At 39.4% G+C, this 14,807-nt stretch overlaps 2 protein-coding genes across 2 annotated transcripts; one reads left to right on the plus strand and one right to left on the minus strand.

Annotated features, from left to right (window-relative positions):
* Window positions 1–82: 82 nt before the first annotated feature.
* LOC126625203 (uncharacterized) lies at window positions 83–1,019 on the plus strand. The gene has a single exon (XM_050294292.1). The coding sequence runs from the start codon at window positions 206–208 to the stop codon at window positions 794–796; it is 591 nt and encodes a 196-aa protein (XP_050150249.1). The 5' UTR covers window positions 83–205; the 3' UTR covers window positions 797–1,019.
* Window positions 1,020–11,676: 10,657 nt separating this feature from the next.
* Window positions 11,677–14,381, minus strand: LOC126626471 (uncharacterized). Its single transcript, XM_050295793.1, has 5 exons — window positions 14,173–14,381; window positions 13,780–13,999; window positions 13,570–13,667; window positions 13,409–13,490; window positions 11,677–12,175 (listed from the first exon to the last, which is right to left on the minus strand). The coding sequence occupies exons 1-5, from the start codon at window positions 14,379–14,381 to the stop codon at window positions 11,708–11,710; spliced, it is 1,077 nt and encodes a 358-aa protein (XP_050151750.1). The 3' UTR covers window positions 11,677–11,707.
* Between the last annotated feature and the right edge of the window lie 426 nt (window positions 14,382–14,807).

Consider the following 14,807-nt stretch of genomic DNA (forward strand, 5'->3'; position numbering starts at 1 on the left):
CGTTTTGGTTACATTATTTGATCATTTCGTAGAAGCTTGTACCACACAGCATTAACCCTCTATGTATATAACACACTACTCCCCTTCCATCATTTCCACAAACTCCCTCCACTTCCAAGCTTTCATCCCACAAAAGAAACCAGCAAAAGCTAGCAGATAACCATCATCGTTTCCACCTTCATATCAGAAAAGAACGGAAATTAACATGGCTTGGAAGCAAAATGATGCGGAATCTTTGCAGTCCGCTGACGAGCTGAAACGCCAGAAGAGAATCAAATTAGCCATGTACATTGGTTTCTTCATTGTGTTTCAGATCATGATCATAACGGTGATGAGTCTTACTGTGATGAAAGTTAAGACCCCCAAGGTCAGGCTAGGCAACATCAACGTCCAAGAGCTCAACTTCGTCCCGGCATCGCCTTCATTTGACACTAAGTTCACAACACAAATCAAAGTCAAGAACACAAATTTTGGTCCATACAAGTATGATGCTGGCATTGTCACGTTTTTGTTCCAAGGTGCGACTGTCGGGCAAGTTTCTATTCCAAAGAGCAAGGCTGGAATGCTTTCCACCAAAAAAATTGACGTCGAGGTGAGTTTGAGTTCAAGTGCATTGAGCAGTTCCAATCTTGGCAGTGAATTGAGGAGTGGGGTGTTGACCCTCAACAGCGCGGCTAAGTTGACTGGAAAGGTTGAACTTATGTTTATAATGAAGAAGAAGAAGTCTTCCACCATGGACTGCACCATTGCATTTGATTTGTCATCAAAGACGCTTAAAAGTTTGCAATGCAAGTGATCAGAAAAACTAAGTAGCTTGGTGCAGGAGGGTGGAGTTGAACTGCATTCTTTCTGTAACATCTTTAGGATTCAAATTGCGAGTGAACAAGTTGATTTGTTATTCTTTATGCGACCCTTGAATTTGTATTTTATACAATATTCTCTTATTAATTTTTTTAAGCATTTATGTCTGTTTTTCCTTTCTTCCTGTCTTCAATATATGGTGCTTTCTAAGTTTAAAACCTTGTAGATGTGTTCATTTTTACACTCGTTACGCGGTTTTACTTTTGATTATTTTATGGTTACTGTTTACTTGTTAAGCTAAAGGTTGCTGTTTAACTTGTGAAATGTCAGTTCTTCCCTTATAATTAATGGTTCCCAAATGTGGCTGCCGCTAGATTTGAGCAGCATCATTCTAGCACGCTCCTTTTGAGTTTTTCAGAATCTTCGTTCTACAGTGAGAAAGTCCTCTCGATTCCGGTGAGAGAAAATGTCTCATCTCTGTGAAAAACTCATGAAAGTACGAATCTATTCTTCCTTCTTGTATTCCCAAATTGATAAGCATTGCCTATTTTGAAATCATATATTTCGATGATATATCCTTCTAATCAAACAAACCTTTTGAGCTGCAGTCCATTTGAGAGAAATTTCACTGCTTGATTGAGATTTCAAACTAGCTGAGTATTATTTTTCATATCAGAGCATCACAAATCATTCTCTGCATTTGTCTGTTTAGAATAACTTTTATTTTCAATGACGATCCATTGATTTTATGATCTAAGAACCATTTGCATACATTTCATTGCTTATTCCCAATGGATTTGGTGACTGAGGAGAGTTGAAGCTGCAGAGGTACTCGCTGCCACTTGGATTAGATTCAACTGTTATCGTGTGGTGGTTACAATGTTGTTTATACTCATTGTATTACATTGAACTGTGTACTGGTTAAACTAGGAAAAAAGTAGGGTACATTTAGTCACAACCATAAATTGTGCTATCATACTTCTTCTTCTCTCTTTTACTAGTATACCCCAAAAAAATGCTCAAACCGGCGGCCAGTAGAGCGGATCCAAGAGAAACGTATTCTTTAGTTTGGAGTTCGAAGTAGGGGAGACCGGTCGAACAAGAACCCTACTCAGACTGGCCAAAACAAGTCTATCTTTTATGTTTAATTTGGTCATCCTTTTTTCTTTTTTAAAGTTATTTTGAAAGTCATAAAGACCTTATTGCAGCAGAAACCAAAAATCAAGGACCTTATGGGAACACACCTGTGTTTATTTTTTACCTTTTAGATTGAAGAAATCAAAGGACAATAAAAAAAACATCAAGAAGCAGAGTGTGCAGATGGACAAAAGTGTCCACAAAATATATCCAAATATATATCACGTCTGATTTCACTCATTGTAAGTTTGGACCGTCTTTGACGACAAGGCAAATGTGATTGCGCAGTCCAAAAATACTTTTATTCAACATTTAATCTTCATTTCACTATCTGATTCTAATAAAATTGTATGATTGGATTCAATTTGATGAAGTCAGGAATTCTTGCTATATATACTACAGAAGTTATGCATCTGTTTCTATATTCAATCAAACGAAATAAATAAAAGTAAAAAAAGAAAACAGGGGCCTCATTGGTTAAACAAGTAGAGCAATACTATTACAGTTCTGCAACAAAATACAAGAAGTCCCAAGAGACGACAAAAAAATGAAACAATAACAAATCAAGAACTACTATTGATCTCGCAGATCTGATCACTTGCATTGCAAACATTTGAGCGTCTTTGATGACAGATCAAATGCAATGGTGCAGTTCGTAGTGGAAGCCTTTTTCTTTTTTCATTATAAACATCAACTCAACCCTTCCGGTCAACCTAGCCGCACTGTTGAGTGTCAATACTGTTGGTATATGGTCCAGCCCATGATCAATGTTCTAGATTATTCTAGTAAGCAAGAGATGAGGCTGGAGCTTGCTAGACAATTCTAGCATGTTATTAAGTTGATGGAAGAAGCTAGAGAGTACTAGCTTCCTTGGTTGCAAATGGAAAGATCTAGAAGCTACAAGTATGTGGCTAGTCTAGATTTTTCTATACTAGAGGTTTGAAGAAGGAACTAGAGACTAGTAGAATGCCAAGCCCTCACCTATAAATATGGGTGTGATGTAACCAATAGAGAACTAAGAGTGAGTAGCAAAGGATCAAGTCCAAAGCTAGAGTTCCACTCCAAGAGTGAGAGTGAGAGTGTTCCACTACACATTGTGTGAGTGAAGTTTAGAGTGATAGTAAGTGTGTGTTATACTTTCTTGTATCCATCAAGCCTTGTCTTTGGCTTGGTAAGATTACTCTTGTTGTATTCATCTTTTTCATATAGTGAAGATTCCTTGTTTGGTGGACGTAGGCATAAATTGCCGAACCACATAAATTCTTGGCGTCCATTTTCTACTTTACCTTGTGCATTTTCTATCTTGTAGTACCGACATTCCTAACAAGTGGTATCAGAGCCCGGTTGGCTCGTACTACGAGATGGAAGGAAGTGGCACTATGATCAAACTCACCAACTCCAATTGGGTAACATGGAAGCCAAGGATGGAGGACATTCTCTATTGCAAGGATTTGCATGAGCCAATTGAAGGAGATGCCGCTAAGCCCGAGAGCATGTCCGATGCCGAGTGGAAGAAGATGAATCGCAAGGCTATTGGCACAATTAGACAATGGGTGGATGATAGTGTTTTTCACCATGTGTCTAATGAAACCAATGCTCGCGAGTTTTGGACGAAGCTTGAGTCCTTGTTCGAGAAGAAGACCCCAGCCAAGAAAGCCTTCTTGATCAAAGAGCTCATCAATGTGAAGTACAAGGATGGTTTAAGTGTAGCAGAACACTTGAACAATTTCCAGAATATCATCAACCAGTTGGCTACTATGAAAATGACGATCGAGGACGAGCTACAAGCGCTCTTGTTACTTGGATCCTTGCCAGACAGTTGGGAGACCTTTGTGGTGAGTATAAGTAACTCTGCTTCTAATGGTGTTCTTACTCTTGATAATGTTAAAAATAGCATGCTCAATGAAGAAACAAGGAGAAAGACTTCTGGCACAGATAGCAGCCAAGTATTTGTCACAGAGAACCGCGGAAGAAGCAAAAGTAGAGGGCCTAGAGGTCATGGCAGGAGTCCTAGCCGATCCAAGTCAAAGTTCAGGGGTGCATGCCACCACTGTGGCAAAGAAGGCCATATGAAGAAAAATTGTCGAGTTTGGAAGAGAGAGCAAAGGGAAGGAAACAATCAGAAGAAAGATGATACTGGCAATACCACTGCTGTCATATGTGGTGATGTACCAGAAATATTGTCTGTTGGTGAATGTCTGCATATGGGCAACTCTGACAGAGACATTGAATGGATCTTTGACAATGGAGCTTCCTTCCATGCTACGTCCAAACGGGAGTTCTTCAGTACATACAAAGAAGGTGACTTTGGCATAGTGAAGATGGGGAATGAAAGCTATTCCAAAATTCTTGGAATTGGTGATATATGTCTAAGAACTAATCTCGGCTGCCAATTGATGTTGAAAGATGTGAGACATATTCCTGATATACGTCTCAATCTGATATCCATCGGTACCCTTGATCGACAAGGATATTATCACCATATTGGCGAAGGAAAATTGAAGCTTACTAAAGGCTTAATGGTGGTAGCAAGAGCACGACTTTGTTGTACGTTGTACCGGTTAAATGCCAAGGTTTTGAAAGGTGAGTTGAATGCTGTGGAGGACTCATCTCTAGACTTATGGCATAAGAGGCTAGGCCACATAAGCGAGAAAGGCCTACAAGTTTTGGCAAAGAAGTCTCACATTCCCTTTACCGAAGGTACGTCGTTAAACTCTTGTGAGCATTGTTTATTCGGAAAACAAAGAAGAGTTAGTTTTTCTGTTCCATCTACAAAGAAAGGAAACTTGTTAGATCTTGTTTATTCAGATGTGTGTGGTCCCATGGAAGTCGAGTCACTTGGAAGAAATAAATATTTTGTTACTTATATTGATGATGCTTCACGAAGGGTGTGGGTGTATTTGTTGAAATCCAAAGACCAGGTGTTTCAGACATTCCAGGAGTTCCATGCCATGGTGGAGAGGGAAACTGGGAAACCTCTCAAGTGCCTTCGTAGCGACAACGGCGGCGAGTACACATCTCACCAGTTTAGAGAGTATTGTGTAAAACATGGCATACGTCATGAGAAGACAGTTCCTGGAACTCCACAACATAACGGTGTTGCTGAAAGAATGAACCGAACCATCATGGAGAAAGTCAGGTGTATGTTGAGGACTGCAAAGTTATCTAAGTAGTTCTGGGGTGAAGCTGTAAGGACAGCCTGCTATTTGATCAACCGATCTCCATCAGTACCATTAGGTCTTGATGTTCCAGAGAGAGTATGGACTGGTAATGATGTGTCTTACTCTCATCTGAAGGTGTTTGGTTGCAAAGCTTTTGTGCATGTGCCCAAAGAGCAGAGATCGAAGTTAGACTACAAAGCTACACCGTGCATCTTTCTTGGTTATGGCGGTGAAGATTTTGGTTACAGATTATGGGACCCATACCAGAAGAAGTTTATCCGAAGTAGAGACGTGGTCTTTTATGAAGAACAAACAATTGGGGATTCGGATAAAGAGGCACAACCAGATGGCGCAGTCAGAGGAGTTGATCCATTAGCTTCAGATGAAGAAAGTCACGATGACATCCCTGAAGCAACTGCCAATGAAGTGCCTGCAGAATCAGATAATGCTAATCAAGAGGAGCCTGATCAAGATGTGCCAAACCATGAGATTGCTGATCAGGGGGAGCCTAGTCAAGAAGAGCAGATTCAAGGAGAACCCAATCAGGGGGAGCCTCCAGCCCTACAAGAGAATGAAGATCAGGTCAGAAGATCCATCAGAAGTCGAAGACCGTCTACCAAGTATTCTTCATCAGAGTATATCATGTTGACTAATTATGGAGAGCCCGAAACATATGAGGAGGCCAGAGCTCATAACGACAGTGACAAATGGATGAAGGCAATCGAGTCGGAGATGGATTCCTTATCAAAGAATGATACCTATGAGCTGGTGGAGCTTCCAAAGGGCAGGAAAGCATTGAAAAACAAGTGGGTGTTCAAATTGAAAAGAGACGACAACATGACAAGGTACAAGGCTCGTTTGGTTGTCAAAGGTTTTGGTCAAAAGAAAGGAGTTGACTTTGATGAGATTTTCTCACCGGTGGTGAAGATGACTTCCATTCGAGTTATCCTTGGTATGGCAGCAAGCATGGATCTTGAGCTCGAGCAGTTAGATGTTAAAACTGCATTTCTCCACGGCAATTTAGAAGAGGAGATATACATGGAGCAACCCAAAGGCTTTGAAGTCAAAGGTAAAGAAAATTTGGTGTGCAAGCTCAAGAAAAGTTTATATGGTCTTAAGCAGGCTCCGAGACAGTGGAATAAGAAGTTCAACTCATTCATGGTGAGTAATGGGTACAAGAGAACTCATGCTGACTCTTGTGTCTATATCAAACAATTTTCTGGAGGTACATTCATCATCTTATTGCTTTATGTTGATGACATGTTGATTGTCGGACAAGATGCTTCTATGATTAAAAAGCTCAAAGAAGAGTTATCTAAGTCCTTTGACATGAAGGACTTAGGGCCAGCCAAGCAGATTTTGGGCATGGAGATAATTCGTGACAGAAAATCCAAGAAGTTGTGGCTGTCACAAGAAAAGTATGTTGAACGGGTGCTTGAAAGGTTCAACATGAAAGCAGCCAAACCGGTAAGCTCACCTTTAGCCAATCATATCAAGTTGAGCAAAGAGTCGTGTCCAAAAACATATGAAGAAAAAGAGAAAATGGCAGTTGTTCCCTACTCTTCAGCAGTAGGAAGTATCATGTATGCAATGGTGTGCACACGACCAGATATTGCTCATGCAGTAGGTGTGGTGAGCAGGTTTCTCTCTAATCCAGGGAAGGACCACTGGGAAGCCGTTAAGTGGATTCTCAGATATTTGAAGGGGACTTCTAAGATGTGCTTGTGCTTTGGCGGTTCCAAACCAATCTTGGAAGGATTTACAGATGCTGACATGGGAGGTGACCTGGATGGTAGAAAATCTACATCTGGGTACTTGTTCACTTTTGCCGGGGGAGCCGTGTCTTGGCAATCCAAGTTGCAAAAGTGTGTTGCTTTGTCCACAACCGAGGCTGAATACATAGCCGCTACAGAAGCATGCAAGGAGTTGTTGTGGCTGAAGCAGTTTCTCCAAGAGTTGGGTTTGAAGCAAAGTGATTATGGCATTTATTGTGATAGTCAGAGTGCTCTGGACTTGAGCAAGAACACTACATATCATTCACGCACTAAGCACATTGATATTCGTTATCACTGGATTAGAGACGCTATTGAGAACAAGTTGCTGCAGCTGAAGAAGATTCATACCGATAATAATTCTTCAGACATGTTGACAAAGGTAGTCACAAAATCAAAGTTGGAATTCTGCATTAAAGCTGCTGGGATGAACTCCAGGTAACTTGGAGTCATGATCGGAATTCCTCCCTCATGGACTGGAGGGGGAGATTGTTGGTATATGGTCCAGCCCATGATCAATGTTCTAGATTATTCTAGTAAGCAAGAGATGAGGCTGGAGCTTGCTAGACAATTCTAGCATGTTATTAAGTTGATGGAAGAAGCTAGAGAGTACTAGCTTCCTTGGTTGCAAATGGAAAGATCTAGAAGCTACAAGTATGTGGCTAGTCTAGATTTTTCTATACTAGAGGTTTGAAGAAGGAACTAGAAACTAGTAGAATGCCAAGCCCTCACCTATAAATATGGGTGTGATGTAACCAATAGAGAACTAAGAGTGAGTAGCAAAGGATCAAGTCCAAAGCTAGAGTTCCACTCCAAGAGTGAGAGTGAGAGTGTTCCACTACACATTGTGTGAGTGAAGTTTAGAGTGATAGAAAGTGTGTGTTATACTTTCTTGTATCCATCAAGCCTTGTCTTTGGCTTGGTAAGACTACTCTTGTTGTATTCATCTTTTTCATATAGTGAAGATTCCTTGTTTGGTGGACGTAGGCATAAATTGCCGAACCACATAAATTCTTGGCGTCCATTTTCTACTTTACCTTGTGCATTCTCTATCTTGTAGTACCGACATTCCTAACAAATACACCCTCAATTCACTGCCAAGATTGGTAGCGCTCAATGCACTTAAACTCAAGCTCACCTCAACGTCAACCTTTTTGGTGGAACGCATTCCAGCCTTGCTCTTTGGAATAGAAACCTGCCCGAGAGTCGCTCCATGGTACAAAAACGTGACAATTGCAGCATCATACTTGAATGGACCAAAATTTGTGTTCTTCACTGTGATTTGGGTTGTGAATCTAGTGTCGAATGAAGGTGTTGTTGGGACGGAGTTAAGCTCTTGGACGTTGATGTTGCCTAGCCTAACCTTGGGGGTCTTAACTTTCATCACAGTAAGACTCATCACCGTTAATGACCATGATCCGAAACACAATGAAAATACCAATGGGCCAATTTGATAGTTAGGCCTATTTTCAATAAGTTGTGCATTGAATGAACTTCTTGGAAAATGTGATTTCGTTCATGGAAGTATTTTATCGCACACACCAAACGCATGGGATTTTTTATTTTTTTTATTTTTAACAAAGATATTATCTACACTAAAGGTGTAGTGGAGTGGGTTAAGTCTTACAATAGACTAGCAATTATGTGGTTCAAATTCGTCTTTGTTGAGAATCAATCTAAGACCTTTTACTTACAAGTAAAGAGGAATACCACTAGACCGTAGTATTGATTTGGGAACGTGAGGACCTTTTAGTTTTTTTCTCTAATCGTGACAAGGGAGTATATTTATTAAATATCCATAGAAGATTTTGTTAATGTATTGATGACTTTTTAGCCAAAATGGTCACTAAGATTTGCATAACTCCTCACTTTAGTCTATAAGATTTGAAACCAACATAAGTGGTCATTAAGATTGTCCATCATCAATCATTTTGGTCATTCCATGAAAAATTATGTTAAATAAGGATCAAAATGATAAAAATACCCTCAATTTAACAAACAATATGCCAAAATGATTTGACAAAAAATTGAAGGTATTTTTGTCATTTTATTCTTATTTAATGGAGATTTTTCACAGAATGACCAAAATGATTGATGATAGACAATCTCAAGGACCACTTCTATTGATGTCAAATCTCAGGAATCAAAGTGAGGAGTTATGCAAATCTCAGCAATCATTTTAACTAAAAAAACCTATATTGATCAAGTCCTCTGATTAAGGACAGGTGAAAACGTGATGTAGGATCTAATTATTGGCAAATTAATGTTTTTAAACTTGGATTTATTATTCTTTAATCTCATTGGTCAAGCAAGATCCTTTTGCACTCCTTCTATCGTTTTTATTCATTGATTTTCCATTAATTTATACAATTGTAAGGCGAGAAAGAAATTGAGAAGTGCAGAGAAAAAAATGGTGTTAAACACTGTTGACCCTAAAATTTACCAAGCCGATATGGCCCACAGGCCAAGTAACTAATGAGCTACCCACAGGCCGAGTAACTAATGAGCTAACTAAGTCATTCGATTAGGTGCGGGGCGTGCCAACTCATCGACCGAGCTCGGCTGGGGAGAAGAATGTGTTGTGTGGCATTGGGCGTGCTGCTGACTTATTAATCTTGCGATAGCAACCGAATAAGGAACGCGTCTCGGCCTTCCGGTTCTAGAGCTTGAAGACAAGGCTACTAGCTCTGCGAAGTTCACAAATCGTCGGTGCCGGATTCAGTCATAGTGATTATATTCATAAGAGTATAAGCACGCAGAATCGACACCAAACTATATGGGCACAAGTACTAAAAAAAAATGTACATCTTAATCGTAAATGTAGTTCGACCGTTAGAATGTCGAACTCTAAATCCCACTTGCGAGTATCCAATCATAAAACAACTCGGCGTTCAATGTGCCGAACCCGGTAACTTGTAACACCTCACTTCGTCGAGAAGGCTAATGAGATGACCTCTGCCAACAAGAACTTGAAAATCTTTCTTTGCTGAGACTTAGATAGATAACCAATCAGCCTCGACGCAGTGTTGTTTATCCAAACTAAAGGTGCTCCACGGTCGGCTGATTCTACGGCAACAGTGTTGTTTATCCAAACTGAAGATGTGTTGGTGAAAAAGAAAATAAAAATCTCAAGATGTTTGAGAGGTTTCGCTTAAAGCGAGAGTTTACGCAGGGCAGTTTGTATGATGAATTGGAGGGGCCTTTCTCGCTGTATATCATCTTGTATTTATAGAAGCCAACCTTATCATGGCCGAACCAGAACAATACCTGGATTAGGATTCTTTATCCTAATCTAACCATGTCTCGGCCAATCCTACCTCCATTAGGACTTTGAACCAAACTCTTTACCTGGTTGCATTCACTTATCAAATCTCAGTATCCTCATTCCATCAAAACTCATTTTCATACTAGGACTCGACCCAATCGCTCTTATCCAGTCCAATCCTTCTTGCAATAGGACTCGATAGACTTGACTGGGCAACTTATGACCATTAGATGGCCTAAGTTTGTTTGGAAAAGGCTTGGGCCAAACATGAACCTACGCTTGGCCCAATAATATTATTTTGGGCCCAAACATTGCCCTTTCGCTTCTGAGGTCTTGGGCTTAGAACTCCTTAGCCGAATTTCGACCTTAAAGAAGTGAAATCAAACCCTAAAGGTATCTTTAAAGGATGATGAAAAGTCTCAAATATTCCACCCATCGGGCGCATTTATGAAGCACAATCGCATGATCTAATTTTGTCAAACACCCTGCCACATGGCATCTTCTTAGCACGTTCGTCCTTGACACTGAAACGTCCTCTCAAACCCTAAAATCCTACCACACACCATCATTATAACCTTGAACTGTGAATTTTCAGGTCTGTTTTAGTCGTGCACATAATCAAACATCTCCTCATCATTGAATTCGCCGTCACATGCCATCGCGCAGCCTCGATCTGCGAATTTCTTGGACTCTTCCTATGGATTTCTTGAATCTCCATGATGATTGTAAAACTATTCGACTATTCTTACCATTTCTTTTCAAAATCAAACGATAGGCCTTCTCCCAAAATCAAACACTTAAAATCCTTTATTTTTTCCTTTACGCCTTCAAAACTCTCAAACATTTTACTCTCAAATCATCCTTCAAAGCTCCCTTCTTAACCAGAAAAACTCTTTTGAATCCAGAAATTCCTTCGAGTCCTCCATAATGGCTCTTAGCACCTTCATCTCCAAGCTTTCCGCTAAGTGTCGGGACTTTATTGACTGGAGCACCATAAAAAAAATACGATTCGAAGGTGACACTAGTACCAAAAACACTTTGCGCGACGCAGGTCCTTCGTCCCGCAAAGTCCCAAACCGTCGCGCAAAACTTAGCACAACGGACCTTCGTCGCGCGAAAACTGTCGCGCAAAGGCAATGATAAAAGGCTTTGCGCGACGAATATGGGTATGCGTTGCGCAAAGCCTGTTTGCGCGACGTAGGCTGCGTTGCGCAAACAGGCTTTGCGCGACGCATGCCTATATTCGTCGCGCAAAGCCTCTTTGCGCAACGCAGCCTACGTCGCGCAAAGCCTTATTAAAAAAAAAAAAAAAAAAAAATTTGGCCTAAACCACATCTTTGCGCGACGTAGGCTATGTCGCACAAAGCCTTATTAAAAATTGAAAAAATAATATTTTTTGCCAAAACCAAAAATACTAATTTTTAGATTTTTAATAAATATTGTAATTAAATTCTAAACAATAATTAATTAAGCAAATAAAATTATTTAATTATAAAATATATGAAAATGTACATACAAGATGTCCAAATAAAAAAGAAAAAACTACAAGTAGTCTTCTATACATCAGGCTACTAGGTATCGGTAGGTTGAAGTGGCTCGAAAGTCGAAGGTGTAGCAAGATCAGGTACTGGTAGCGAGATTTGGAGGCCGGACGTCTGTATGGCTCGTACATGGTCTCTCATCTGCTCTTTCATTTGCTCGCCTTGGGCCCTCATCTGCTCGCCCTGGACCTTCATCTGCTCTATCATCTGCTCTCCCTGGATCTCAAGCTGACCCTGTAGGGTTGTCACTTGCTCCTTCAATGCATCAACCTCTGCTGTGTTCGAGTTGGAAGAAGAGGCACCCGTCTCATGAACTCGCGCTTTCCCCATACACCGAACAACCTTACCATGACGACGACCAAAGTTTTGCTCCATCACATCAGTCACAATCTGAAAACCTGCATCCTCGAGTACAGTGACGTCCTCGATCGGGGTATCCGGGGGAAACTGTGATGTTGCTTCTTGGACAACAGCAGCGCGCTTTTCCAGCATAAGAGCCTGTAAAAATAAATTCAATAGGGGACAAACATCTTCATTCATTTCTTCAAGAAGACAAAAATCTCCAGCAAGCCAATGCACACTTCATAATAGTTGATATTTGAATTGTAAACCCTTGTAAATTTGAACCACCAACCACGTATGAGATAAACAAGGGAAAATATAAAGCTTAGAAATCAAAATCTCATGTCTCAAGAACATCGTATGCAGAAAAATTCAAATCCACAGAGTCATTTACACAAAAGGCAAGCAATAATGATCCAAGTGAGTACATGGTGCCTGTTAAAAATAATTGATCGCTAGAATTCAAGGTTCATTTTTTATTTCAAACCACCTGCCATTTTTTATTTCAAACCACCTGCCATAGATTGACTTTCTCACCAAAAGAATTTCATGACATGCAAAATAGCAGTGAAAATGTAGAAAAGTTTTGTGACATGAAAAATAACCATGAACCTTCAGCATGTATTGCAAAGCGAACCCCACTATTCAACTGATTTAGAATAGTTGTAATTGTCAACCAATCTCTAGCAGCAACTGAATTATAAGGACCAATAATTCAAGGAATGTAACTATTGAAACTTCATTTAGCATCAACTACACTACATACCAACTCTTGTTCAATATCCAGTAAAGTAATTATGTTTAATTCTCCGACAACAGTAAACACATAAATATAACAAAATTCAATACCAGGACCGAGATTTATCACACAAAAGAAACACATCAACCAAACCCATTATCCCAACTTTAGAAATTCCAACTATAACATCGAATTTTTACCCCCACCCTCACAAAACCCTCAAAAGGCACCAATAAAAAAATCTAAAATTCAAGGAAATTCACTTCAGATTACAGGAGCCTTATCTGACCCTTCCATCAACTTGTCATCAGTTGGACAGAGACATTGTAGGGTCGAAATGTGCTCTTCCTGCAACTGCAATCACTAAAGTCCGGTGCACCCACAAACGTCAAGCCAATGATGTTGCTCACTGCTTAGCCAAGTCTAGTTTGAATGTTGGTAGTCAATTAATGTGAATGGCTTACTAGCCCTACTTTTATTCTCGACATCCTTGTTGAGGATACATTGTAACTTAAATTTGTCTGATTGGGTTATGGCTGATTTGGCCTCACCCTATCTCCTATCGTTTCCATATAATGTTTAATAACAGAATATAAACAATATTTGAACAATTCATACATATAAGAATAATAACAATTACATATACTTACATGAAGGTGCTCAGAGATCTCATTTCCAGGTCGAACATAAACTTCCTCGAACGTGTCGATCTCTGGGAACTTAGAACCCCCCCTGAAGAAAAAAACATTAAGAAAATTTTATTAATCAATAATAATAAATAAATTGTATAAAATTTCAAAATTAATATACCTGACATCGTGCCTCAAGCCTATACGAAAAGGGCTTCGGACCATAATGGTGGAGAAGTGTCTTTGAGTCCCGAGCTTTCTTGCCAGCAACAAATTTCTTCTGTTAAACACACAATATACATGTTAGTGCGACTATTTGAAATAAATTAATAAAAATAAATTTAAAAATAACTAAAACAATAAAAATTATTATTAAAATATTACGTACATACCACAAATTTTGGGTCAGTAAAATGTTTGCAGAGCCACTCCCAATCCTCTGGCCGGTCCTTCAACTCGATTGGGCAACCATGTAGGTGAGCAACCTCCGGATCATCGTATCGCTGAAAATGCGTGTGAAGATAGTTCTTCCAATGTTTGTACCGGGTTGCTAAGCTTTCCTCTAAGTAGGCCATGGCCTCGGGGAATATGTCCTTAAGATAAAAAACGACCTACGAATATGAAAAACAATAAAATAATAGTAAGAAATTTAATAATATTACGATAATATATTTTGGTTTTTAATATTTGTAAACAAAACTAAAAAAAATGATAAAGGCTAAAAATTAATATACTAACCAACAACTTTAAAGAAATGACAAAGGCTAAAAATTAATATACTAATCGACAACTTGTCTCGCACCACTTCCTTCGTCCTCTGAGGAATATCTGCCCAAGACTCCCACTGCATAGGACAATTTTGCTTAATAACAACACCACAGCCACTAGCGACGCCACTATGCTGTTGTGAGGTAGCCGTTCCACAATGTCGCAGGTTATACTCAATCTTGATCTTGGAGCCAGTCATACGTACGCTCTGAGCCAACTTTAGCATTCGACTAGGCCCTGATGCGAAAATTAACTTAACACACAAATTTAACCCTCTTTTGACAATTGTAGTATAAGTATAAGTAGGGATCGTTCTGAACCGGGGATTAGGAGGGCTTGCTAATAACCTCCAAACTAACTCAAAAACATAAAACTAAACTTAAAAACACTTAACAAGACTCACAAGACTCAAAGCAAACTTAAAATACTCAAAACAGCTTAAAACAACCAAATAAACTTAAACTAGACACTAGGAATGACTTTGGACGAAAATTGACTTTTACTTGAATCAAAACATTTAAAAACACAAATTAAAACAGATTCTAACTAATTAGACACACTAAAGTAAAGGGGGAGTGAGTTTTGGACGAAGTTGAAACAAACAAACAAGTATGAAAAACTAGACAGATTGTAAAACAAATTTGAGAAATAA

Source organism: Malus sylvestris, chromosome 6, assembly GCF_916048215.2.
Source record: "Malus sylvestris chromosome 6, drMalSylv7.2, whole genome shotgun sequence".
Classification (NCBI taxonomy): Eukaryota; Viridiplantae; Streptophyta; class Magnoliopsida; order Rosales; family Rosaceae; genus Malus; species Malus sylvestris.